Source organism: Colletotrichum abscissum, assembly GCF_030869225.1.
Source record: "Colletotrichum abscissum strain IMI 504890 chromosome Unknown Scaffold_13.1, whole genome shotgun sequence".
NCBI lineage: Eukaryota > Fungi > Ascomycota > Sordariomycetes > Glomerellales > Glomerellaceae > Colletotrichum > Colletotrichum abscissum.
This window is the reverse complement of record NW_026850021.1, coordinates 711452-736028: the sequence shown is the minus strand read 5'-3', so window position 1 is coordinate 736028 and position 24577 is coordinate 711452. Positions and strand designations below refer to the sequence as shown.

At 53.9% G+C, this 24577-nt stretch overlaps 11 protein-coding genes across 11 annotated transcripts; 7 read left to right on the top strand and 4 right to left on the bottom strand.

Moving 5' to 3' along the window:
• Positions 1-70: 70 nt before the first annotated feature.
• Positions 71-1716, top strand: CABS01_06407 (uncharacterized protein; the record flags this gene model as incomplete). The annotated part of the gene is made up of 2 exons (XM_060539773.1): positions 71-456; positions 1035-1716. 2 exons carry the CDS (start codon positions 71-73, stop codon positions 1714-1716), a joined length of 1068 nt encoding a protein of 355 aa, XP_060404310.1.
• A 352-nt stretch (positions 1717-2068) lies between these two features.
• CABS01_06406 (sorbitol dehydrogenase) lies at positions 2069-3565 on the bottom strand (the record flags this gene model as incomplete). The annotated part of the gene is made up of 4 exons (XM_060539772.1): positions 2069-2275; positions 2334-2802; positions 2879-3166; positions 3288-3565. The coding sequence occupies 4 exons, from the start codon at positions 3563-3565 to the stop codon at positions 2069-2071; spliced, it is 1242 nt and encodes a 413-aa protein (XP_060404309.1).
• An 858-nt stretch (positions 3566-4423) lies between these two features.
• On the bottom strand, positions 4424-5532 carry CABS01_06405 (aldo/keto reductase; the record flags this gene model as incomplete). Its single annotated transcript, XM_060539771.1, has 3 exons — positions 4424-5014; positions 5076-5354; positions 5428-5532. 3 exons carry the CDS (start codon positions 5530-5532, stop codon positions 4424-4426), a joined length of 975 nt encoding a protein of 324 aa, XP_060404308.1.
• Positions 5533-6483: 951 nt separating this feature from the next.
• Positions 6484-8904, top strand: CABS01_06404 (uncharacterized protein; the record flags this gene model as incomplete). Its single annotated transcript, XM_060539770.1, has 5 exons — positions 6484-6616; positions 6801-6955; positions 7018-7683; positions 7755-8124; positions 8201-8904. The coding sequence occupies 5 exons, from the start codon at positions 6484-6486 to the stop codon at positions 8902-8904; spliced, it is 2028 nt and encodes a 675-aa protein (XP_060404307.1).
• A 103-nt stretch (positions 8905-9007) lies between these two features.
• CABS01_06403 (C6 zinc finger domain-containing protein) lies at positions 9008-10793 on the bottom strand (the record flags this gene model as incomplete). Its single annotated transcript, XM_060539769.1, has 3 exons — positions 9008-9729; positions 9794-10166; positions 10230-10793. 3 exons carry the CDS (start codon positions 10791-10793, stop codon positions 9008-9010), a joined length of 1659 nt encoding a protein of 552 aa, XP_060404306.1.
• Positions 10794-11876: 1083 nt separating this feature from the next.
• On the top strand, positions 11877-14552 carry CABS01_06402 (uncharacterized protein; the record flags this gene model as incomplete). The annotated part of the gene is made up of 1 exon (XM_060539768.1): positions 11877-14552. One exon carries the CDS (start codon positions 11877-11879, stop codon positions 14550-14552), a length of 2676 nt encoding a protein of 891 aa, XP_060404305.1.
• Positions 14553-15242: 690 nt separating this feature from the next.
• On the top strand, positions 15243-16663 carry CABS01_06401 (peptidase family M28; the record flags this gene model as incomplete). Its single annotated transcript, XM_060539767.1, has 2 exons — positions 15243-15657; positions 15732-16663. 2 exons carry the CDS (start codon positions 15243-15245, stop codon positions 16661-16663), a joined length of 1347 nt encoding a protein of 448 aa, XP_060404304.1.
• Positions 16664-17187: 524 nt separating this feature from the next.
• On the top strand, positions 17188-17859 carry CABS01_06400 (isochorismatase; the record flags this gene model as incomplete). Its single annotated transcript, XM_060539766.1, has 2 exons — positions 17188-17595; positions 17674-17859. 2 exons carry the CDS (start codon positions 17188-17190, stop codon positions 17857-17859), a joined length of 594 nt encoding a protein of 197 aa, XP_060404303.1.
• Positions 17860-18970: 1111 nt separating this feature from the next.
• On the top strand, positions 18971-19907 carry CABS01_06399 (lipocalin-like domain-containing protein; the record flags this gene model as incomplete). Its single annotated transcript, XM_060539765.1, has 4 exons — positions 18971-19225; positions 19314-19485; positions 19609-19703; positions 19824-19907. 4 exons carry the CDS (start codon positions 18971-18973, stop codon positions 19905-19907), a joined length of 606 nt encoding a protein of 201 aa, XP_060404302.1.
• Positions 19908-20848: 941 nt separating this feature from the next.
• On the top strand, positions 20849-21966 carry CABS01_06398 (DNA-binding protein; the record flags this gene model as incomplete). Its single annotated transcript, XM_060539764.1, has 3 exons — positions 20849-21108; positions 21182-21784; positions 21843-21966. The coding sequence occupies 3 exons, from the start codon at positions 20849-20851 to the stop codon at positions 21964-21966; spliced, it is 987 nt and encodes a 328-aa protein (XP_060404301.1).
• Positions 21967-22186: 220 nt separating this feature from the next.
• Positions 22187-23870, bottom strand: CABS01_06397 (oxalate decarboxylase family bicupin; the record flags this gene model as incomplete). Its single annotated transcript, XM_060539763.1, has 4 exons — positions 22187-22627; positions 22693-23078; positions 23178-23385; positions 23490-23870. 4 exons carry the CDS (start codon positions 23868-23870, stop codon positions 22187-22189), a joined length of 1416 nt encoding a protein of 471 aa, XP_060404300.1.
• Positions 23871-24577: the final 707 nt, after the last annotated feature.

The window sequence follows — 24577 nt, the reverse complement described above, 5'->3', positions numbered from 1 at the left end:
GACGGGCCTCCTTGAGAGAAAATCAATTACACCACTAGTGTCTGTAATTCTGGTACCTATCCTGATCATCATGCGTCTTCTTGCTTTAGTATCAACTTTACTCACTGCTCTTGCAGCGGTGACCACTGGGTCATTTCTATCTCCTAGAAAAGAGATAGCATTGTGTCTCTGCGAAGACGAAGCATGGGATATCACAAGACGATGGCTCAGCGTCTTCTCAACCCCTGGCGTTTCTAGCAAGGCGGAGCTAGCGACCATCGTTTCTCAAAATCTCACGAGCTACGACGACGCATTTGGGGCTCCAACTATCGGCATCGATGGACTCTGGGCCGCCCTGACAGCACCTGGCAACGCGACGACAGCCAACGTGACGCAGACGCCTAACTTTATGCTACATGCATGCGACCAGATTGCGTACAACTGGCAGTACACCGCCGTTACAACTGGTTATAACTCGTGAGTCTGACGCTTATGAGCCAAGGAGAAAACAGATGGTTAACATTGCTTCAAGAACGGTACCGGCTGGAACTCCAGTTGCGTTTACCGGAAATGATATCATCCGAATTGATCTGGCGACAAGGCTGATATCTAATGCCACTTCCGTTGGAAATTGGATTGTACTTGCCCAGCAACTGGGAGAATCATGTACGGTCTCATGAAATCCTTCTAATCTCTGTCAAATGGCCCGTATATCATCTATATTGCGAGTCTAATTCAGCTACACTCGATGCCAACTTACCTGAAGTAGCTTGAATCTTGCAAAGCAACATGGAAAGAAGCTTTCATCTAATCAGACCCTGAAACAAACCTGATTATCTGAGATATATGCATGTCGTGAATGGAAACTAGGCTAAGTTCCTAGGAAGTGAAATTGTCCACTGCCACTGAATGACCCAGTATTGCCTTGATTCACCAACACCGAGTTGCTGAGGTATGAACTACCTTAAACCAAGTATAAAGACTTAATTCATGACCACACTCATGCAGCCCTAAGAAAGGGCATCAAACATTTCTAACCCAACAAGAACAATGAGCGCACGACCACCCAATTACCCTGGCTTAGGCCACGAGAATGATGGCACTCCTCGCCGTCCTCCTCAACACCGCCAGCCTGACGATCCACCCCCTCCTGCTTATGAAGAAGTGCAGACCTCTCCTACCCAAGATGAGTATCGGCAGGTCCCAATCATAGAATCGGTAACATTTGGCTTATCAACATGGCCGGATAGTGCAGCACCATATATGGCACTTAACAAACACTGGCCGTCAAACCCGGAAAGGAAGAGAATGGACATGGTCTATAAGATCCGCTACGGCACCAAGATGTGCGAGTTCATCCTTTACTGGTACCCGCCTCCAGTCTCACGGTTTCCGGACAGTCGAAGAAGACGGGCAGAACAGAGATATCTAGAGCACTTTGAAGATCTGTGGATGGAGTCTCCGACCCCTGAGGCTTCTCCTCACTTCCTCCCAGTGCTCAGACAGCTTGACGCGGCGATTATCCACACTATGATGTCGCAAGAAATTCACTTGGAACAGTCAGATAGGCCCTGGAAGTGCCAGATCATTGACCAATTTGAAGACCCACACCCCCCAATGCATGCCATGGTATGGACCGAAGGGTGGGCTGACTATCGTCACCGGGAGGTTCTGGCGGTTGCAGTATACAATGGGTCGGACGTCCATGTCATCCGCGAGGACAGGCCTGGTCAGTGAGGCCAACACATAGTATGAGTAGGTGAGGAACAACAAGTTACTCCCAGTAGTGATCCACAGTCTAAGGTAGTTCAATAGAAAGCGTAGCAGGGTAGCATGAAGTTGCAAGAAGCTCTGCTCATCTGAGCCCAAACCCCGAGGTCTCCAGCCGTATCAATGAAGAACATGACCATGGAACGTGGATCAAAGCTGAATTGTGACGAATGGATCCGTAAGAAAATTGCTTGTATATATATAACTGATAAATCATAACGCCATATACGCTGAGTATGCTAATTCATGCAATTCTTATTACCTGGCTAGACTAGCCCATGCCCCCTAATATTAAACCCTCAACTCCCTGCATATCGCCTCAGAAGATGGGCGAGTCAGTCTCATCTACAATCTGAACCTTGATGCTACCATTTCTGTAGTCTGACGCGAGGGTAAGGGCGTCGACTGCCTTCTCGAGAGGGAAAGTGTGAGAAATGAGGCTCTTGAGGTCGAGGATGCCGCTGCTCAGGCAGGCGATACCCGCAGGCCATGTGTCGCGGTATCTGTTGATGAACTCGAGCTTGATCTAGAGAAATCCTGTTAGTCCCCAGCTCTGGTTCAAGTCTGTATGCATGTCGACCTACCTCGGCAAGAGAAATGTGCATAAATGGCAAGTTGTTCATAATCTCCCTTCCAACACCAATAACCATAACCGTACCACCACGACGAACAGTGAAAGCGGCAGTGCAGATGCTGCTCTCGACACCGGTGCACTCAAGCACCGTTCTGGGCGCGCTGTACTCGTCGTCGCCAAACAGCTTGCGAATAGCCTTGCCGTTGCCCTCGTTGCCAAGCGCGGGGTCAATCTTGTACGTAATGACACTCGGGACCAGCGTCTTGGCGAAGGCGAGGCGGGAGGGCTCAATGTCGGTGATGACGAGCGGGTGAGCGCCCGAGGCCCGCGCCGCGGCGAGGGTGACAAGGCCGATGGGGCCTGCACCGCATACGACAGCGCCGACGCCGAGAGAGAGGCCTGCGGTGCGGATGCCGTGCATGCCAACGCTCAAGGGTTCGAGGAGGGCGCCTTCGGCGTAGGAGATGTTGTCGGGGAGCCTGAACAGAGTCCGGGTTTAGGTACATGTCTACATATATCCAATTGAGTTTTTCTTAGAGGGCAAGCTCGACTTACTTGTGAAGCCACTTGGCCGGGTGGCACTTGTATCGCTGGATCGTGCCATGGTATGGGTAAACGCCAGAGAACTGGACATCTTCGCAGAGGTTGTACCGTCCGTCGACGCAGAGGAAGCATTCGCCACAGGGCACGCCTGGTTCGATCGCGACGCGGTCTCCCGCCTTGAGGTTCTTGACGCCCTCGCCAACGCGGATGACGACACCTGCTGCCTCGTGGCCGATGATGCAGTCTCCCTCGAACACAAGCGTTCCGATGCGGCCCGTCTTCCAGAAGTGGATGTCAGACCTGCAGAGCGTTCCGAAAGTCAGCGTTTGCCTTCATGATCTTTCGCAAAGTAAGGCTGAGCTCTGTCGAACTGAGGCGGGTTGCGTGTTCGACGCATTTGAACGAGACTAGAAAGACTTACCCGCACACTCCGGTAGCCTTGACGTGGACCAATGCCTCTCCCGCCTTTGGTGCGAGAACGGGCGCTTCCTCTGCCTTGAGCTGGTGATCGGCTGTGACTACCAGCGAAGGGTTCGGTAGCGGCGCCCGGATGGTTTCTTGGTTGGCACTGACCGCGGTAGGCTCGTGGTGATGGTGGTGGTCGTGTTGCTTCAATTCTGTTACAACGACAACGCCATTGGACTTTGCGGGCGCAATGCCATTGACAGGCGCCTCTGGCGATATCGTGGTAGCGACCATCTTGCAGGTGATTGGCCTCCGGGAATACAATGCAAGGGAGATGACAGTGACTTAGAGGAACGACTGCTTTTTACAAGTATATGGACAACTGCTAGCAATGTCGAAACGATGTAGTTGGGATCAACACGGAAGAGAGAAACCAATGTTTAAGGATAGTCGCTGGAAGAAACGTGATGTGAAAGGGGAAACGGCTAGACATCTCAATTTGACAGGATTCGTTGAGGAAGCGCTCTTAGTCTACAACCCTCTATGAGTACTGTCCCGTCAAACAATTATTATTTTTTTCATCGTCGTGTGATACCCCTCTGCCGGTAACAATGTCCGAATTTCCAACAGCTCAACCTAGCTAAGGGTCTGGGCAACATGCGGGGAACCGACCGAGCGACTAAGAATGCCTCTTCTGTCGCGCCTTGTCAAGTCATTGCCTGATTTGGATATGTTAAGCACCGCCCGGCAGTTCTAGATCGTTGCGCCGGGGAACATGCCGGCTGTGTGTAGTTCGTCCAGATGATTGGCTCTGGACTACCTATGGAAAGCGGTTGGGTTTGTCACCCCGAAGCCGCCGAGTTCCGAGCCGGCATCGATGCGGATTCGGCGACAGACAGCATGGCCAATTCGACGCAATCGCGGCAGTATCAGAGCCTAGACTTGAAGATGACGAGCAAGTGCATTCACTCTTGTTGTTGGAATGGATACTTGTCGCTCATCAGACACAGGCACAAGAAAAGACGAACGAGGGCGTGATAGTTGGGCAAAATTGTTTTCATTAATTCGTAGCAGGTTCCATGACTACCAATCCCGTCAAGGTTCCTTTTATCCAGATCCATATAATACCGCAACTCTCATCTCAGACTTCGTTTATGCGAAGATGCGCAGAGGGCGCTGGGGCAGGTAGAACCCAGGGTCGTTGAAGCGGAGACCACGGTCAAGGTCAGAGATGGACTCGATCTCCTCGGCAGTCAGGTCAAAGCCGTTGACCTCGAGGTTCTGCTTCAGGCGGTGCTGGCTGTTGCTCTTGGGAATGACAGCGACGCCGCGCTGGGTAGCCCAGCGCAGCAGGACCTGCGCGGGAGTGACCTTGTACTTGTCCGCGATCGCCTTAATGGCATCGACCTCAAAGAGGCCCTGAGCGCCGGTGGCGCGCTTGTTGGAGATCTCGAGGAAGGACTGGGGGCCAAAGGAGGAGTAGGCCGTGACGGCGATCTTGTTCTCCTGGGCCATGGAGATGAGGTCGGGCTGGACGAGGTACGGGTGGTGCTCGATCTGCAGGGCGGAGATGGGATGGCGGGCGTAGGACTGGATGTCGTAGAGGGACTGGGCCTGGAAGTTGGAGACGCCGATGGACTTTGCGATGCCCTCGTCTGCGATCTGCTCCATGCACTCCCAGGTCTCGCGGATGGGGACGTTGTCGGGCTCGACGATGGTCTGCGCGGCGTCCATCCACCAGCACTTGGGGTCTCCAAGTCAGCAAATCTTTGGTTGAAAATGATGATGGCATTCATGAACTTACGGGGTACTCGAGCTTGGAGGGCTCAATGTACTTGAGGGCAACAGGGAAGTGAATGAGGAACAGGTCAATGTAGCCCAGGCCCCAGGTCTCGTTCTGCTTCTTTGCCATGGCGACGGCATGCTCCTTGCGGTGGTAGTTGTTCCACAGCTTGGTGGTGATGAAGATGTCCTCACGCTTCACCAGACCGTCGGCGATGGCGCGGCGAACACCCTCGCCGGCCTCCTTCTCATTCTGATAGTCGTAGGCGCCATCGAAGAGGCGGTAACCGGTCTTGATAGCCTAATTGATTACAGTCACGGATGAGAAAACATGTTCACTTGTGCGTAGAGCTGAGCGCTTGGATGAAACTCACGTTGTAGACGGTATCGGCGCAGGTCTCGCGGGGAACCTTCCACAGACCGAAGCCCACGAGGGGCATCTCACGGCCGGAAGCGAGAGTGATGGTGTCCTTGCCCATTATGAAGATTTTGAAAAGGGGGTATAGATACTAGAGTGACAGGAAGTGAAGTTGCGTGATGTATGAGATGAGGTTGCTCTAGAATGACGAGCTTTGAGTTCTAATATGCTCTGTGACAAGATTCTACTTTTTTTTTCTTGCGTTTAACCCCGCCCTCAGTCAAAAAGCGCACACAACCCCGCCTCCGTCAGTAGAGCACCCATCCCTCCGGCTGTTCTTCTGAGCATCATCATGGAGGGGTTGAGACTGAGAGGCAAGGTGGCAGAGCTTACCGGATATGGCAATCTTAAGCACTGATGATTCAGAAAAGAGCATGTATCCCCGCGCTTAGCGTCCCCCGGTTTGACTCGTGTTCGACTGGGTTCTACGAGGGGTTAGAAGCCCGCTTCAAGGAGATGAGCTTCTCTGCCGTCCACCTCATAGTTGAATGGGGATTGTGAGCTGAGTGTCTAGTGGTTATCAGTATACAGACTCAAGAGAAGTATACACGGATCGTATCGGAAGATGTCCGGCCAGAGTAAATCTCAGATTTAAGACTCGTCGCGTATTTACCGCAGACTTACTGAACATCGTCTCACCCGCCAAAGCATGAGAATCATCCCATCAGTGATCAAGCCCCACGGGTAATATCCACAAACAGCATTGTCCCTGCAAACACTTATCCCGAACCGCACTCGCGTCAACTAAGCCCCGACTTGTCGCTGTAAACCCGTCCTTCCCCTGTTCCACACACACCAACTTTCTCCAGAGACTCCAGCAAAGCTCTTTCTTCCCCATCCATAGCCCCAGAGTTCCTGGAGTCGAGCCCGTACCTCGGGAAACCCTCCACTATTTGTTGGGGACCTTTTCCGCCTTCCCAATCCGACAAGATTATCCCCTCCAGCCGCCGTTGTCCGTTCTTCAGCCATGGGCACACAACAAGCACCCCAAACATAGCAGCCGGTTGCGATAATGACGGATGATACGGATGCAGTATCAGCAAGCGGCTCTGGAGCAGGAGCAGGAGCAGGAGCAGGAGGTTCGAAACAGAGGCACAAGAGGACGCGGACGGGGTGTATGAAATGTCGGGTCCGACGCCGCAAATGTAAGCCTCTCTCACTTTCTCCATGTCTCTTTTTGTAATGCTCGTAAATGTTGTTCAAGACCCACTGAGATGTTATCTCACCGAGTAGAGCTGGCATGACGTCGCATGACACTGCAGCTTAGCTATGTTTACTCGGTGACGCTTCATCAAGTTACTGTTGACACTCTTTATTGACCAAATGTAGGCGATGAAGGAAAGCCGCGATGTCAGCGCTGCATCGACGGAAACTTTGAGTGCCACTACGGCCCCAGACTGACATTCTTGAATAAGAATGCATTGACGGTGTCACCTTCGCCCAAGGTGCCCGATGCGACAACGCCAAAATACTCGCGCCTTCAGGTCCGTAAACTACTAGGAACCATCACCCGGCTTAGTGCTTTTCGACTTACACATAGATCTAGTTCGTAGGTGCCGGGTCGTCCAAACAAGCCGCCAAAGATCCGTCATTACATGCATCGTCTCCGCCGCGCGAGCAACATGGAGTCAACGGGAATGTCGCAAACGATCTGAACCGCAACCACTCATCTCTACCGCCACCGCCGCCTTCGCAAACACCAACGCAAACGGTGATAACCTTCCACGCAGATACCCAACCCCCAGAACCATCGCCAGCGGCGACGACTAAACCATCACCTCTCGAGCCGAGCCTCGCGACGCTGAATCACAGCCGCCAGCACCCACCGCTCGAGCAATGGCGGCCACCCCAGAGTCTGAGCCTCGGGAGTCATGAGAGCCTCTCATCACCGGTGCGAAATCTTGATATCACGGGGAAGCTGACGGGGCCATCACCAAATAATGACGCTGCCTACGAGACGGCCTTGAATGTCTTGCTGTCGCTCGGAAACGAAGGGCCAGCGGGGCTAGGTCAGTCGCCTGATCATGGCTCCGGGTCCTTTGCGGTTGTTGGTGGTGATAGTATCGGTGTGGTGAGCCCCGGAGAGATGATGTCGCTGTCGCCAAACTCAACGAAGGAGAGCAGAGGGTCTGGCGTGTCTGCTGCTGGCGGCATTTCGCAAGATCGCCTGCTGCAGCTGTTGCGTCACTTTAGATATCAACTCGCGCCATGGGTGAGTCCAACACCAAGCCTTGTGTGTATGAGGGTTTGGTCGTTGAATTGCTAATCATGATTGTTTCGCAGCTTGACTTGTGTGATATGGGACAAACCTTTGGTCTCTACGTTTCTCGCCTCGCCATCGAATCCGAATCGGTGCTTCACTCGCTTCTTGCCGTTGCTGCAACGGCACAGCAGGCCGATCTGCGCATCGTATCCGGCGACGCCGGACACCTCAAGTCTCTGGCTGAGACGAAAGCTTTTCAGCTCAGCGGACCGGTCATCAACGACAGCGATCTGGCCCACTTGACTCTATCTAAGGCATGCCAATTCATCTCCGACATCCCCAGCAGCTGGAATAGCCTGTCGAGTAGCATAGATCACAACTTTTGGAATGTGGCACTGGCGGAAGCAACTCCAAAGACCGTTTCGATATTATCAGTCTTGGTTCGACTAGGTATACTCGCCGTTCCAACATCCCTTTCTTGATGTATCAGTTACATCACAGCTAGTCAAAGGCTAATAAAAAGTAGAACTTGCAGCCGCACTCGTAACCGGGGCTCCCATCTCGATCCCCGAACATCTATCCTACAAGCCCATCCCACAACAGTGGAACTCCTCCACCATCGCGGAGACAATTTTTCAATACACCATCGAACCCCTCCTCCTCTGCGCAAAAGTAATCAACTTCTGCTCAGGCAGCTTCCCACCACAAACCCCAGCCGATCTCGACCTCGGCGGCGGCGTCCCGCTCACGCCCGTCCACCGCTGGACTATACTCAGCGACGCCCTCGGGTCCTGGTACACCAACCGGGCGCAGGAATTTCGCCCCATGGTGGAGATGGATGGCGGCGACGAGACGCTGTTCCCCGTCGTCCTCTTCACCAACGGGGCCGCGGTCTTTGCGAATCAGCTATATCATACGGCCATGTTGCTGCTGCTTCAGAATAAACCACGGACGTTACAGGCGGCGACGGCGGCGGGTAAGAAGTCGTCGTCTTCGTCCATGTCGCCGCTTTGGCATGCTCAGCGCGTCTGTGGGATCGCGCTGAACAATGACCGGAGAGATAGTTGGGATCTTTGCTTGGTCGCGTCATTATACCTGGCCGCACAGCGGATGACGTACGAGCCTCAGCAAAAGGCGATTTTGGGGTGCTTTGATCGTATCAAATCCATGACTGGATGGAACGTCGACGGCTTCTCGACGAAAGTTCGAGAGGATTGGGGGTTGATGTAGATAGTCATGCTTTGTGGACGCGGGCACACCACGTTCCCCTCCAGTCAAGGTAACCATTACCACACAAGCAGTTGAAGTAATTATCATGATAATGAAAATCAAATCACCTAACCATGTCCGCGATCCTGAGTTCTTTGCGGACTTTGTAGCCCCAAGCGGCCTCCAGATCGTCGATTCTCCAACATGTACCCCATCCCGTCACGGCCTCGATGCTGCGGATAAGCTTCACGAGAAGAGCGTGCTCCGACTTGTGACTGAGAAGTCGACCCGCGACCCAAAGGGGCTGGATGGCGTTATTCAAGCAGCCCTGGTGCGGATTCGCGAGCGATATACCGCAGATGCATTTCGCATGCCAGATGGCAGAGCCCGTGACGCCACTCAGCTTAAGGTTAAGCGGCCGCGGCATGGACCCGAGCAAGAGCGTACAGGCCGTGTGATAAAGCTGATTCGAAGAGATGGCCGCCCAGTGCAGGAACAGAATCTGAGGGAACGGGCTGCTCTGGATGCTCTGAACTGGCAGCAGCTCTGGCGGGCGGTCGCGCGTCCAGGCTTGGAGGTCTTCCCAAAGGCGGATCCAGCGGTCAGTAAGCTCGCCAGGACTACTGCAGCTGCTGGCGTCGCCGAGCTCAAAGTAGCGCGTCCTGTCGGCGACGAGCTCGCAGACTTTGGCGCAGAGGTAGACGGCGTAGTTGGCGTGCATGTCGGGAGTTCCGGACTGGTGGAAGAGCTCGCTTGCTTCGTTGTGTGAGGCGCCATTGGGGAGCCATTTTGAGGGGGTGAGAAGGGTGCTTTCTGTTCCATCAGAAATGAGGGCACCGCAAAGATCTGTTGACTGTGTTAGAGAGAATATTCAGTTGTAGAATCAAGAAGTCAAGGGACTGGAACACACCCATTCGTGCGTAACACCAGAAGACGGCTTGAAGTAGTCCGCCGCTGAAACCGTGAACGTAGAATGATTCAAAGAGCGCGGCACACCCCTCGAGGTGTTTCCTCCAGTCCTGGGCACTGGCAGACATCATCTCGAGACAGCATAGAATCGTGCAGATGGGAATGATTTTTTGGTCTCGTGATTGCAGCAATGGCGTTAGTAGGCGGATAGCTTCCTGGTACAGCTCGAGGCTGTCAAACGATGTTTGTTTCCCCTCTTTTCGCTCCATCTGTCGCGCCGAGAGGGCGAGGACGGCGTAGAGGAGTGCAGGGGAGCTTCGGGCAAGGACAGGAACTTGTATGCCGAAAGCCCTGTCGCTGTCGAACATGTCGAGCTATTGTGAAGAATGAGGATCGGCAACGGTGTGGTAAATAGGTTAGATGTGATGCAAACTCACCCATGTCGCGACTTCTCCGACGTAGTTTTTCAAATACTCCAACCTCCGACCTGTCCCTAGAATCTGGCCGGCCTGCCGTCGCGCGGCTCCCTCGTCGCCTAAGATGGTACCCGGCGCCGCGAAGCCCCCAGCAGAAAAGCCGCCATCAGCTGCCTCCGGCGTCCCCTCTCGCGTGGGAGCTGCCGTTTGCGCCGTGTTGAAGATGAGGCATCTCAGTTCCTCTTGGTACGCGAGATAGCCGGGGTCGGTGACGAACTCATCCAGCCTCCACGACTCGGCCGGCGACGTTGATGCTTCGGATGAGAGATGGTGTGAGGGTGTTGGCTCGCCGAGGCCCCATGTTGACGAGGCACCTGGTGTCACGGCTGATCCGAAGTGTGAAAATGCTTGGGATTGGGAGTGAGATTGGGCATGAGAACGGGAGTGAGAGTGAGAATGAGGCTGAGAGTGAGAATGAGACTCAGACTGAGACTGAGGTTGTGACTGAGACTGAGAGCCTGTGTTCTCTACCCGGTCGAAGGGTGCCGCGGTTGATTCGTCATCCTTAGCCATGGGCGAGAGCATTGTGAGAAACGTAGTTGATGGTGCTGATGCAACTGCTCACCGGCTAAAATCAGTCTTGAATACATGGAAGTGAAGCCCAGACCAAGTATCGTGAAATCGGCCAAAGTCCACCTCATGGATCGTAAGGTTTCGGTAGGTCATGCGGGAGGAGAAAAAAGACTGGATCTCCTCTTCACCTCTGACCTCCTCTGGGCTCTGCTTCCATCGAAAATTGCCCGACTAGCGGATTTCGGATGTTGCTGGCGTCCAATGGCTAAGTGCGCCGAACCCTGGGGGAGATGGCGCATTGATTGCTGCGGGGAACCCAAGTTAGCGGAACTTGCGGGGAAGTTAACCGCTGATGATTGGCCTTTGGGGTTTAGAAAGGGGGCGTTTACTGGCTTTGATGTGTTCAAGTCTCCAGGGACGGACCTAGACCGACATGTCGGTGAGATGGGATTACCGAGAGGCTGTGACGGTGAGTGTCGGTGACAGACGGTGGGAAGAAGGGTGTTTCTTTCGCAACATTGCCAGGTTGTGTAACCCACACATGACGTCAAGAATCGTATGGGTTCTTGATACTTACGATGAGCCAACTTGATCGGGCTTCATGGCCTACAACATTCAGATGTGATTTCTTGGCACTGCCATATGAACCTCTAGAACTCACAGGGTGAGAGTTTACCAATAGTTTTTCGTACCCTTGGCTAGAACTTATATCTTATAGCTGAAGTTTGTCACCCAACGGTGTCATACGTGAGAGAGGGTTTCTATAAGTGAGAGAGTCTTTACTGATATCGGCCGACGTGTTTTCGTCTTCGGCCGCAACTTCTCCGGCATGGCGGGGCCAGGACCTCGGGGTTTCGGTGCTGATGTCACCGGCCGCGGGGTTCGATGAACTCTTTAGTCAAAAAGGGAAGCCGAAGCCATGAGCCGATCCCCGGGGGGCGTGGATCATGTTTACCATCGTTCACCCCCCCTTGGCGGGACCCTACAGGAGAAGCCGTTGGTGTAAAGCCCGGAGAGCAATCCTGGCTGATTTAAACCTTGTGTGTCCCTAAAAGTCGAGTACATACATTTGCACCCTTTGCCCAGAATGTGAAGATGGCTCAACTCAAGATCACGTCTTTGCGCTTCGAGCACCATCCCACCGGACTTGGTGTTTCTTCTCCTACCCCTTGCGTCTCATGGCGCGTCGAGTCCGACCCTATAGCAAAGAATTGGCAGCAGACATCGTACGATATCAAAATCTCACGTGGCTCTGCGCCGGCCCGGGAATTTCACATCGAGAGCGCTTCGACAGTACTCGTTCCGTGGCCCGACACTCCTTTGGCAACAGGCGAAAGGGCGATAGTTGTCGTGAAGTCTCACGGAACCTCCGACAAGGCCCAATTGGACTCTGGATGGTCCTCGGAGGCGACAGTAGAGACCGCTCTGCTCTCCCTCGATGACTGGAAAGCTACGCCCATCACCACGCCCCCGCGTACCGCTTCACACCCCGATGAGCGGGGAATCCGGCCGGTCCGATTCCGTAAAGTATTTGACTGCCCCGATGTGAAAGGCGGCGGTATTACCAGACTCTACATCACAGCGCTAGGCTTATACGAAGCGTACCTCAACGGCCACCGCATCGGAAACGAGTGGCTCGCCCCCGGATGGACTGCTTACCAACATCGCATTCAATACCAGGTCTTCGATGTAGCGCATCTCCTAAAGCCTGGACAACGGAACGTTCTCACAGTGGAAGTCAGCGAAGGGTGGTATGCGGGCCGAATTCTTTGGGGCGAGGGCTTAACCTGCTTCTACGGCGACCGCATCGGTGTACTGGCTCAGCTCGAGATCCGCGACGACGATAGAACAGGACCAGCTTTGAAGCTTGTGACCGACGATTCATGGGAGTGCAGGTCCTCGCCAATCGTCGGAAGCGACATATACGACGGTGAGACGTACGATCTCGGCCTCGAAGTAAACGACTGGCATCACGACGACCACAGCGAATGGACCCCCGTCGAGACGCTACCATTTCCAAAATCCACACTCATAGCAGCATCCTCTCCACCAGTCCGTACGACGGAGACCCTCAAACCCATCAAAGTCTTCAAAGACATCAACGGCAGAACGCTCGTCGACTTTGGTCAGAATCTCGTCGGCAAACTCGTCATCCCAAAGCTCGCAAAGCCAAACGGTCACCGCCTCACCATCCGCCACGCAGAGGTCCTCGAAAACGGCCAACTCGGAACCCGCCCTCTCCGAGCAGCAAAGGCGACCGATACGATCATCTTCAGCGGCGGTCGAGTCCTAGAGAACTGGTCCCCTCACTTCACCTACCACGGCTTCCGCTACGTCGAGCTGGACGGCTGGGACGATGTGACACTAGACTCACTGTCCGCCGTCGTCATGCACACGGATATGCAGCGGACAGGCTTCTTCTCCTGCTCCAACGACGACGTCAACACGCTCCACCACAATGTCGTCTGGAGCATGCGCGGGAACTTCGTCTCTATCCCCACAGATTGTCCGCAGCGCGATGAGCGCCTGGGCTGGACGGGCGACATCCAAATCTTTAGTCCAACGGCCTCGTTTCTGTACGATTGTGCGGGCATGCTGAGCAACTGGATGCGAGACGTGCTCCTGGATCAAAAGGACGCCGGCGGTATCGTTCCGCTTGTGGTGCCCAATGTTATGAAGGACGGACCTTGGCCTTCTGTGCCGCAGGCAGTGTGGGATGATGTTGTTGTACTGGTGCCTTGGACTTTGTATAAGTGGTTTGGCGACGCGGGCGTCTTGGAAGAGACGTATCCGGGTATGAGAGACTACCTCAAGTCCATCAAGCGTGGAGACGACGGCTTATGGGATTCTTCGCTTTGGCAGTTAGGTGACTGGCTCGATCCCAATGCGCCGCCCGCCGAGCCAGGTCTAGCTAGAACGGACGGTACCCTCGTCGCGGACGCGTATCTGGTTCATGTCACGGGCATCGTCTCTCAGATCGCCACCATCATCAATCTTCCATCTGAGGCTGAGGAACTCGCTGGCGAACACAAACGGCTCAAGCAGCTCTTCCAGGACAAGTACATCACCAAAGCGGGCTTTATCGTCGCGGATTCCCAGACGGCGCTGGCTCTGGCCCTACTCTTTGACTTACACGACACCACCGCCCAACGCGAAGCCGCAGCCGCAAGACTCGCGCGACTTGTGCAATATTCTAAGTTCAGAGTATCCACCGGCTTCGCCGGCACACCCGTGATCCTTCACGCTCTGTCAGAGACGGGATACGTCCAGCACGCATATCGTATGCTCCTCGAGACGGGGTGTCCCTCCTGGCTATACCCCATCCGTATGGGTGCCACCACAGTCTGGGAGAGATGGGATAGCATGCTGGAAGACGGGACAATCAACCCGGGAGAGATGACAAGCTTCAACCACTACGCGCTCGGTAGCGTCGCGGACTGGATGCACGCCGGTATTGGGGGGCTGTCACCGCTCGAGGCCGGGTGGAAGAGGTTCCGGGTTCGGCCTCGGCCCGGAGGGGACCTGCGACACGCCAGCGTCGAGTACCTGAGCCCGCACGGCTTGGTCCGGAGTCGATGGGAGATTGTAACTGATGAGGAGTTTGTATTAGAGCTGACGGTGCCGCTGAATACGTCTGCTGTAGTTTCTTTGCCGGATGGCGGGGAGGAGAGGACGGTTGGGTCTGGAAGTCATGTATTCGAGAGCCGTCTGGCTCCGGGACTGAGGGAAGCGTGGCCTCCCAAAGCTCTGTTGACGCAGTTTGGACTGTGATGTCGTTTGAGTGGACAATATTGACTTTGATATGCCTCTGATGGGAGGCTCAGTAGATTTGCAACTCGCAACGCGAATGTCGACATGCTTAAATCTTAAGCTTACAATACTGTAAGACGGGCTGCTAGTTAGCCCGCGTATTACTTGGATAGGTACTCCGTGACTTAACGCAACTCACAGTAATCATCATTGCAAGACAAATTTGTTGCACGGTAAACTTAACCTTTGTTGGGTTTTTATTGATAATTGCGATGGTTGCTATAAGCGTCACCTATCTTTTCACCCCATTCTTGTATTATTGTCCTACCCAAGGCTGCAAAAATCTCTTGAAGCTCGTCTTATGAGTGTTTGCTCAGGTGGACTGCCGTTTTGTTGCTGTAGAAACCTTGACTTGGAGCTGTGACCACCGCATAATGCGCCCATCCAAAGGGACTTCGGGGACTTTGAGTAGGGGACTTTTGCGACAGACCCCTGCTATCTCTGACTCTGACCGTCTGACGGATCTCCGTGCCGTAGAATTGCATCATTGCGGCCGCTGGTGACCTTCCGAGCTCGGTTACTCGCTAACCACTTGCTCATCTTTCTGATAAACTAAAGCTTACCCTCCTCCTCCTCTTCTCATATACCATTGAGGATTGCTCTCTCCTCGAGTTCCTCCATCGACATTGCCCATTTGTCAAGCTGCCCATCATGCGCTACTCCCTCTCAGCCAAGCTGCTCCTCCTGCTGGGCTCTTCTCAGCTCGTGCTCAGCTCCTCCGACGACCAACGCGTACTCGCTCCCGCTACGGAACAGGCGATAAACGATATTGCCGCGGACTTAGGCTGGGATAAGGCCCCCATGTTCACGATCGAGAACAAAGACGTAATTTTCGCGGCGCTCAAGAGATACGCTGACCCCGTCGACGCCTTCGTTTCTCTTCAGCCCGATATGGCGGACACGCTCGCTGAGCCGAGACTGATCCACGTTCATGGCGAGAAAATGGCTGAATGGATGACGGAGGGCGATAAGCTTCGTCTTCGGCGCAAGGGACGCAAGTTCCGCGACATCACTGATTTCCAGGAGCTTTACGCCGACCACGTCAACACCTTTGCAGGCAAAGCCAGTGAGTCCAATTCATAATACTCGTCGAGATTGCTCCTCGTACAATACGGACAGCTGACGCCGTCGCAACCGCAGACCTTCCCAAGATCACACATCAAAGCCTCATCAAGCCCCTCTTCCCCAAAGTCAACCAGACAAACATGCACAACGTCCTCAAGCACATGACGAGCTACTACAACAGATACTACGGCGGCGTCACCGGCGAGGAGAGTTCCGTCTGGCTGCACGACCACGTCGCCTCGATCATTGCCCAGTCGCCCTTCCACGCCCACATCTCGCTCGAGTACTTCACCCACGAGTTCCCCCAATCCTCCATCATCGCCCGCTTCGAGCCCAAGGTCCGCGACTTCTCCAAGCCCCTAACCATCATCGGCGCCCACCAAGACTCGGCAAACTACCTCTTCCCTCTGCTTCCCGCCCCCGGCGCAGACGACGACTGCTCCGGTACCGTAAGCATTCTCGAGGCCTTCCGCGTTCTCGCGACGAGCGGCTATGTGCCCAAGGAGGGACCTGTCGAGTTCCACTGGTACGCGGCTGAGGAGGGCGGGTTGCTGGGTAGCCAGGCCGTTGCAGCCTACAAGAAGAAGGAGGGTGCCAACATTGGCGCCATGATGGAGTTCGACATGACGGCTTTTATCGCGCGTAACGCTACCGAGTCGATTGGGTTCATCAAGACGGATGCGGACGCGCCGCTGACCAAGTGGGCGGTGGATCTGAGCGAGGAGTACATCAACATCACGACGAGCGTCTACGAGCTCATGCCCGGCGCCGGATCGGATTACATGTCATACACCAAGCTCGGGTTCCCTGCTACATTTGCATCCGAGGGCAATCCCGTTGCGGGTGGATTCCCTGGCGAGTTTGACCCGTACGTGCATACGGAAAAGGATACCATGGATGTCGATGATGAGACGGGTGTGTTTTCTATTGATCACATGGCGAGGTTCTCTGAGCTGGCCATTGCCTTTGCTATTGAGCAGGCTGGGTGGGACAACAAGTGGAGGTAAAGGGCGGTAGTAAGGAGGACCATAGATTGATGCTAGCGAAGTTCTGATGATAGTATCGCTTTGATGATGTGTCTTTGAGAGCCATGATAATTGTGGAGGGATTCGAGCAAGTTCAATCACAACCGCCCATTTCCTGTTCAGTGTACGAGTACTTTGATTTTTGAGGAAGCCAATTTCGCATCGCGGCCAGTTCCTCATCGCATTCCGAGCCAGTTCCGAAGAGCTCTCGCCCACCTAGCTTGTCAAGAGCCTTAGCTGATGGCGTCAACAATAGCTTGAATATGCATAATGCGATCGATGACAAATTGCGGGGGGCTCAATGACAAAGTGCGGAGACAAACAGCGCCTTCGGCTCCCACATGTAATCGTAAGCTGAGCAAGACAAGCTGAAGAATCTCATGAAGTGAATCTTGATCTCTCCTCGTTCATCAAGCTAAGGAACTCTCCTAGTCTTACGAAAGCTAAGAATCCAACGGTTCTAGCAAATACAGCTTCACACTAAACGTTACCGACTCACTTCAACGATGGCCTCAGCAACATCCTTCCGCCAAATCGTCGGCGCCCCGCCCTCGACGGCCTCACCCACGGACAGCACCCTCATCATCATCGACGCCCAAAACGAGTACGCAGAAGGCAAACTCGCCGTCCGGGACGTCACCTCCTCACGCAAGGCTATCGCTGCCCTGCTGCAAAAGTACCGCGACGCCGGCCAGCCCAGCAGCATCGTGCACGTCGTCCACGATACGCCCGAAGGCGCTCCCCTCTTTACGCCTGGAACCAAGCTGGCCGAGGAGTTCGACGAGCTGAAGCCCAAGGACGGTGAAAAGGTGGTGAGGAAGCAGTTTCCTGGTTCCTTTGCGGGAACGGATTTGCAGGCGCATTTGGAGGGGTTGGGAGCGAGGGGGAAGAAGGTTGTTTTGACCGGGTACATGGTGAGTCTGGCGCATTTCGCATGCGGGAATCTACCCTTGCAAGATGACAAGTTTAAATGCTGATGTGTGGTTTTCAAGGCTCACGTTTGTGTGTCTACTACCGCTAGACAAGCTGACCAGCGTGGGTTTGACGTTCTGATCGCTGAGGATGCGGTCGGCGATCGTGATATTCCTGGCGTCGATGCAGCGCAGCTCGTCAAGGTTGCTTTGAGTGAGATTGGTGATGCTTTTGGTACTATTGTGCAGAGCAAAGACATTGTTTAGCCTTGTTCAGGAATTGAAGTACATTATGAGTTTGTTGGTTCAACTTGACATTTATATATACTTGGTCGACGATTACAACTGACTTCCAGTGGTCTGGGAAAGACACAACAATATCCATGGCGACGAAGCAGCAGTCCAGGTAACGATTAGGGAATGCAATACTTTAGTACGGACAGGCCAACAGTTGCGACTCAACTTTACCATATGTGACGTTCCTAACAACGATATTTGTCAAGGAGCTCTTTCAACCTGTTCCACTCACTCTTATACTAATGTAAACAGGGCCTGTCTTTTTAGGCCCGACAGAGGCCCCATCCTAACAGTCGAACTCCTCCACGCGGTCCCAGCCGTGTGGTTCTCAAGGTGCATCGAGAAAACAAATCGATAACTAGCTCAGCATCTAGAGAAGAAACATCGAACCATCCAAATTCAGATCCATAGCTGAAATCGCCGATTGGCGGCGCCATAGTGCGGAGAAAACGGCACCACGCCATCAAGGCCCTGACGATCGGCGCGGCGTACCCAGAGCTGTTGAAGCCCACTAAAGAGGCACAGCAACCGCTACTGATTCGAATACTGACGGGACATTGGTTACGCTCTTCAAGAACAAACATGGAGTGCCGAGGAAGAGTTATGAGAGCCCACAGGAACTCCATCGTTGCAGGGCCGCGCAGCTAACCGACTTGGCGAAGAACGAATTCATAGCCCAAAGAGGCATCAGTGTCGTCACCACTCTGTGCTGCTCAGCTGGAGCAAGCTGTTGGGCTCTCAATGTCCCACTGAATAGCTCGAATACTCACAAAGTTGCAAGGGCAAAGCGGCGGGTTTAACAGCTTGGGATTCGGACCTCGGACAACTCAGTTCTGCGAGCGAAGCATTGGCGCGCTCATCACCATCTGAGAAAACTGTTGTTTGTTCTTGTCTTGCGACGGCCCCACGATGGAAGATGAATTGGATAAAAGGTATAAGCAGCCGCACAATGGGATGAACTCGCGATGGCATCACCCTATCATTGCAAATCAATATCAAGTGCCACACATTCTTCGCGACGGCCATAGTTATTAGACTTGTCTCTAGTTATTAGACATCTGACCCCGACGAAGCCATCACGATGAGATTGTCCACCCTCTCCACGATCCTCTCCTGGGCAGCCGTCGCGTCCGCCGTCGCCATCACAAACGAGACCTCGCCCTCCCCGAGCATCCCCAACGTCGTCCAGTCTACCTGGGACGGAAAATGCTTCTACCCTACCCCGGACGCCGCCTTCGACCTCGACTCCTACCTCGGCCGTTGGTACCAGGTCGCCGGCACCGTTGCACCCTTCACTGCCGGGTGCAAGTGCATCTTTGCGCAGTACTCTCTCAATGTGCGCACACGCTCTTCCCCATTCTGTGCGACTTGAGTAGCTGTCTTTGAGGGCATGTGTGACGGTCTAACTATTATTCGTTGTTTAGGATAACGGCACGGTCAAGGTGAACAACACCTGCGAAGCCGGGGGCCGCGCCATCAACATCCTAGGCACCGCCGCGCCAGCCGATCCGTCGTACGGAGCCAAGGGTGTCCTTCGCGTTCAGTTCCCCGGCCAGCCCGGGCCCGATTGCGCCGGCCCAAATTACATTGTTCAAGGTACGCGCAATGCGCCCCTATAATTGTGGGAGAGCGTACTCAGGCACAGAGCTGCTCTTCCACGTTGGGGTCGAAACCTTGTCGAGGTCCTTATAAGCTGACAATGTGATTCCCTTTGCACAGACTACACCCCAGACTTTGCGCTCGTGCAGGCTAGCAACTTTACGACTCTGTTCGTGCTCAGTCGCCAGCGGAACCCGGAGGACGCGGTCCTCGATGTAAGTCTCTCCTCTCTTTTCTCTCCCATACAGTGCAATGGAATGGTACAATATCTTCCGCAAGCGTTGCAACCAGTAATGTAGGCGCATGTAATTGCTAACGGGATAAATTCTCAACAGGCTTGGATCGCGCGCGCCGGTCAGCTCGGCTCGAATCTCGCAGACGTTGTCAAGACGGATCAGACCGGTTGCCAGTTCGCATGAGACATGGGGAATGCGCCAAAGGCTGCATCTGGGGATCGCGAAGAATCTGTGCCTGGCGCTTGGCCTGGAACGGAAGAATTGAGGTGAGACTTTGGGTCTTCGAGTGTCCCAGAGCGGTCTTTGGGGCCAAAGGTAAAAGAGTGGTATTCCTACAAAAACAGACGAGAATTCCATGCAAATGCCGGATGTCTCGTGTCATTGTCAATGTCAGTGTCGCAGCCGGTGACATTCGCAAGCAGGATCATAAACTGGGGGGACTGAGATGTGAGAACTGACCGTATATGCTCAGACCTCGATGTTGAAGCAGACAAACAAGTCAGAGCTCATAATCGAGGCTTCTAAGTCATTGGTCAATGGCCGTAGATCTCACAGCAAGCCCCCGGAGCTCAGCTCCAGCTCCAGCTCTCAGCTATCAGCTCACCTTTAAACTTTGGAGCTTGGAGCTGTAGCTTCGACACCATGACCCCATAAACTTCATTGACTTTTCCCCCATGTTGCACCAGTGCGACCACCAGGCGCGCCCACGGCGTAAGTTGTGCCACTTATGCAAGGGGTTTCTATGACGACACCACCCTCAGCCCGAGACATCATGACGAATGTGGCCGCGTCCGGCCTGTGTTTGTGTGAACGCATCTGTGGGCACCCATGAATTGTGGAAGAGGACTGGGAAAAAGAAAATAGGAAAGGCTGGACCTGAGCTTTAGGACTGAGAGCGGAGGTCAAGGACGGGGATGATGATGAGTGAGGTAATGAATTGACTTTGATTCAAATAGCTCTCGGGTCCTCCTTGCGAGGGGCACCTTGCTCACGCTTGCTCACGAGTGCCTGCTGTTGTTACTACTACGTGAAATTGATCATTGTCATATAACGAAACTTTGAACAGTAGCTGCACCCTACCACGACTGCTATATCATCCATTATTTCACTCTACCACCGCAACAATGGTTAAAGCCAAGGAAGAGGTTATTTCCGAGTTCAATGAGTACGTCAACATGACGGCCGAGGACCTCGAGTCCTGGCTCAAGTCGGACGACTCAAACAGCGCGGGCTGGCCCAAGGACGACGCCGAGGGCGAGGGCGAGTCGGTCGGACATGACAGCGGGCGCAAGATTGTCGAGATCCTCCAAGCCAACCCCGAGAAGAAGGAGGACGAGTACACGGATGAGCAGATTGAGCACATGCGCAAGGTCGTGGCGTACTGGTGAGTATACTTTCGCGAGAGACGGGGCGAAGCATGAGATGAGTTAGAAGCTAATCGAGTGATGCAACAATAGTAAGCGACACTTGGCGCAAGAGTCCAAGGGGAACAGTGATAAGTCGCCCGAGGAAGTGAAGAAGAGCAAGTCGTATGCTTCACTGAAGAACTGGGGGCACGACTTCCTCAAGGCCCAGGGCAAAGAGAATGGCGCATCAAAGTCGAATGGAAAGTCCACCAAGAAGGAAGAGAACGGCGACGAAGAGAAGGCCGAGTCGAATGGGTCCAAGAAGCAAAACGGTTCCAAGAAGGACGAAGAAGAGGCCGAAGATGATAAGGAAGAGGAGGCTGCTGACGAAGAGGCCGAGGACGAGAGTGAAGAGAAGGCCGGTGACAAGCGCAAGAATGCTAGCGAGGAGAACGGTTCTAGCAAGAAGCGACAGACGCGCCAGGGCGAGGGCAAGTCGACTGAGAAGTCGGATGAGAAGAATGGGGATGATGAGAAGGAAGAAGAGGCTGAGGAGAAGGATGAGGATGGTGACGAAGAGATGGAGGAGGACGGCGACGACAAGGAGAATGGCGGTGGTAAGGCCAAGAAAGGACCTAAGAAGGGCGATACCGTCAGCTGGAACTGGGGCAGTGGTCAGCCTGAGGGCAAGGTCCTTGACGTGAAGGGCGAAAAGTAAGTCAATCGAGAGGTCTCATTGTCATAATGAAGACAGGACTAACGCGATACTTAGGACGTCTATCACGACGAAACGCGGAAACGAAGTGTCTCGCGATGGAGATCCTGAGGATCCGGCCGTTGTCATTGACACTGGAAAGTCGAAAGCAATCAAGTCTGCTCACGAGTTGAATGAGTGATGGGAGCTACGGAGCCGTAGAGAAGGCATACTTCTTCGCCGCGATCGGTCTGCTTTACGTCAGAAAGCATGTATAGATGCGTCGTGTACTGTTATTGTTTAGTGTACTACCTTTTTCAATTGAAGTGCTGTGATTGAATGGACAATGAAACCTGATCTGAAATGCGATGTTACAATTCTACACTCCTATACAACATTTTACACGGCGTACATGATCCATCTTACAACTCTTCCACTCTCTCCGACTGCGAGGAACTCGTATCCTTCTGGAATTTGGTGATGGGATCCTTCTCGGCCTCCTTCACCTGGTTCCAGAACTTCTCACCATTCTCCTTGTCATCCTTGAACAGGTGATCAATCACCAGCTTCTTGGGCGTCTCACCCATCCACTGGAAGAGAGAAAAATCGCGGAACTCATCAGCCCGGAAAATCTCGAGCATCTCAATAGGCTCATCGCCGATATTCTCAACAAAGTGACCCATGTTTTTAGGCACAATACCAACATCGCCAGGGACGTAATCGAAAGTGCGGGCAGTGCCCTCAGCCGCGAAGATGGTAATACGGGCCCGACCCTTGATGAAAAAGGACCACTCGTCAGCATTGGGATGCCAGTGCATCTCGCGTAGCGCGCCAGGCTGGATCGTGAGGTGGGCAGCAGCAACCTGTAAGGGACATGATTGTTAGTCTCGAACATCCTTAGAAGCGTGTCGAGGTTTCAATTCCTTACAGTCTTAGAGATGGGGAAGTTCTTGGAGTCGGTGATGCGGACCTCGCCGCCGGACGTCTGCTCGGGCTCCTGATCAAGCATCCTATGGGTGAAGTTGAAGCGGGACTTCTTGGCGTGCTTGCCCTTGGGCCGCTCCTCATCGATGGGGCCCGGGAGCGTGCCTTGGAAGATATATTTCTCGCCTTCGGGGAGGTGCTTGAAGACTTCGGGCTCGAGGTGGAAGTTTTCGGCAATGACTGACTTGGGCGTGTGCGCGAGCCAGTCTGACAGGATAAAGGTCGATTCCTCAGAGAAACGGCCATCGTCAAAGATGAGGAGGAACTCGGTGCCATTGGGACTCAGTCCTTGCAGGGAGTGAGGGACGCCTGACGGGAAGTACCAGAGGTCTATTGGGTATTGATTATTAGCTTTCATTGCCATCGTCGCAAGATCAATGTTGATAACAGCTTCAAGCAATCGAAAAGGTTATGGAGGCATATGCTTACCGCCCTTCTTGAGATCGTCGATAAAGTTACCGCCCTCGTAGTCGAGCGCTGTAACGCGAACTTCGCCGTCCAAGACGTACGCCCATTCGGCCTCCTTGTGCCAGTGAAGCTCTCGAATGACGCCCTCCCCAAGACGCATGTTTACACCGGCGAGCTCGACGCTGGTGGACAGCTCACGTACAGTTGTCTGTCGGGTCCATCCGCCTTCCTGTTATTTGGCAAATGTTGTTAGTCTGGGATGGATTTGGGCTTGCGTGGTGGCTTTAGTGCCACTCTGACAGCTCAATTGGCTTCGAATCAGTAAGTACTCACCTCAATTCGAATATGCGAATCCGCGAAACTCCAGCGCATGTTGGGCATGTTTCCCTTGTCCGTTGAAGGCGGCCGCACCATATCCGGGTTCTGGCGCGAGCGCTCGCTGTTCCAGGGCCCCAGCACTGAGGCGCCGAGCCCATTGCGGTAGGGAAGCGGGTCGAGGCCGTCGCCGACCGAGTCGACGGCGCCGTCATTGGGATCCCTGAAGCCCGGAACGTACGGGTTGCTGGTGCTCTTCTTCTTGTAGCTCGCGGGGATGTCCATGCCCCGGAGGAGACGCTCACGAGGGCTGTCAAAGTGCGGTGCCGCCGAGCACAGCTCGCTGGCTGACGCCCAGAGAAGCAACAGCTTGGCTGCCGTGGGTTGGGTGAGATGCATGCTGGGCCAAGATTTCGTGGTGATGGGGATCGATGCGACGGGACTGGAGGTATGCGATGTGCCAAGAGGGTAGCTCGCAGCAGAGAATGGGAATGGGGTCAATTGGGTCTACAATTGACTTTTCTCTTTCTTCAATGGCTGAGAATAAGACACAAGAATAAAAGTCTTCAAGAAGCAAGACGTTCAGCTCGTGACACTGGGAGCCAGAGGCTATTTTATACCCCCTTTCTAAAGCTCATCATCCGACTTAGCCATGCCAATACTAATGCCTTGACCTCTTCCTCGGCCTCGCCAATGTCGCAACCAACTCGTAGTACGTAAACACGGAGAGCTTACAAAGGGAACCATCCCTCCGTCATAGTCATCGGCGCATCACCTCACCCGCCCATCGCTGCAGTCTGCAGGTTGAAGCGAACGGTGACACACACCACACACCAAAATCCCACGTCTGCCACACACCCACCAATCCGTCGACGCACATGCCGAACCACCCCCGAGACTCAAGCTCCCCCACAGCTGTAGCAACAATGGCAAGGTAGTAGGGTACCTTGCCAAACCAAGCAGCTTCAAGAGCTGGCACTGCTGCTGCTGCTGCTGCATGCCACCTTGCATGGAATGTTCAACAAAAGCTCCCCCTCACTGGCTGAAACGCGGTAGAGCGATGGGCATAGCACGTCTTGCGCATGCGGGGATGAACCAGTCAACCT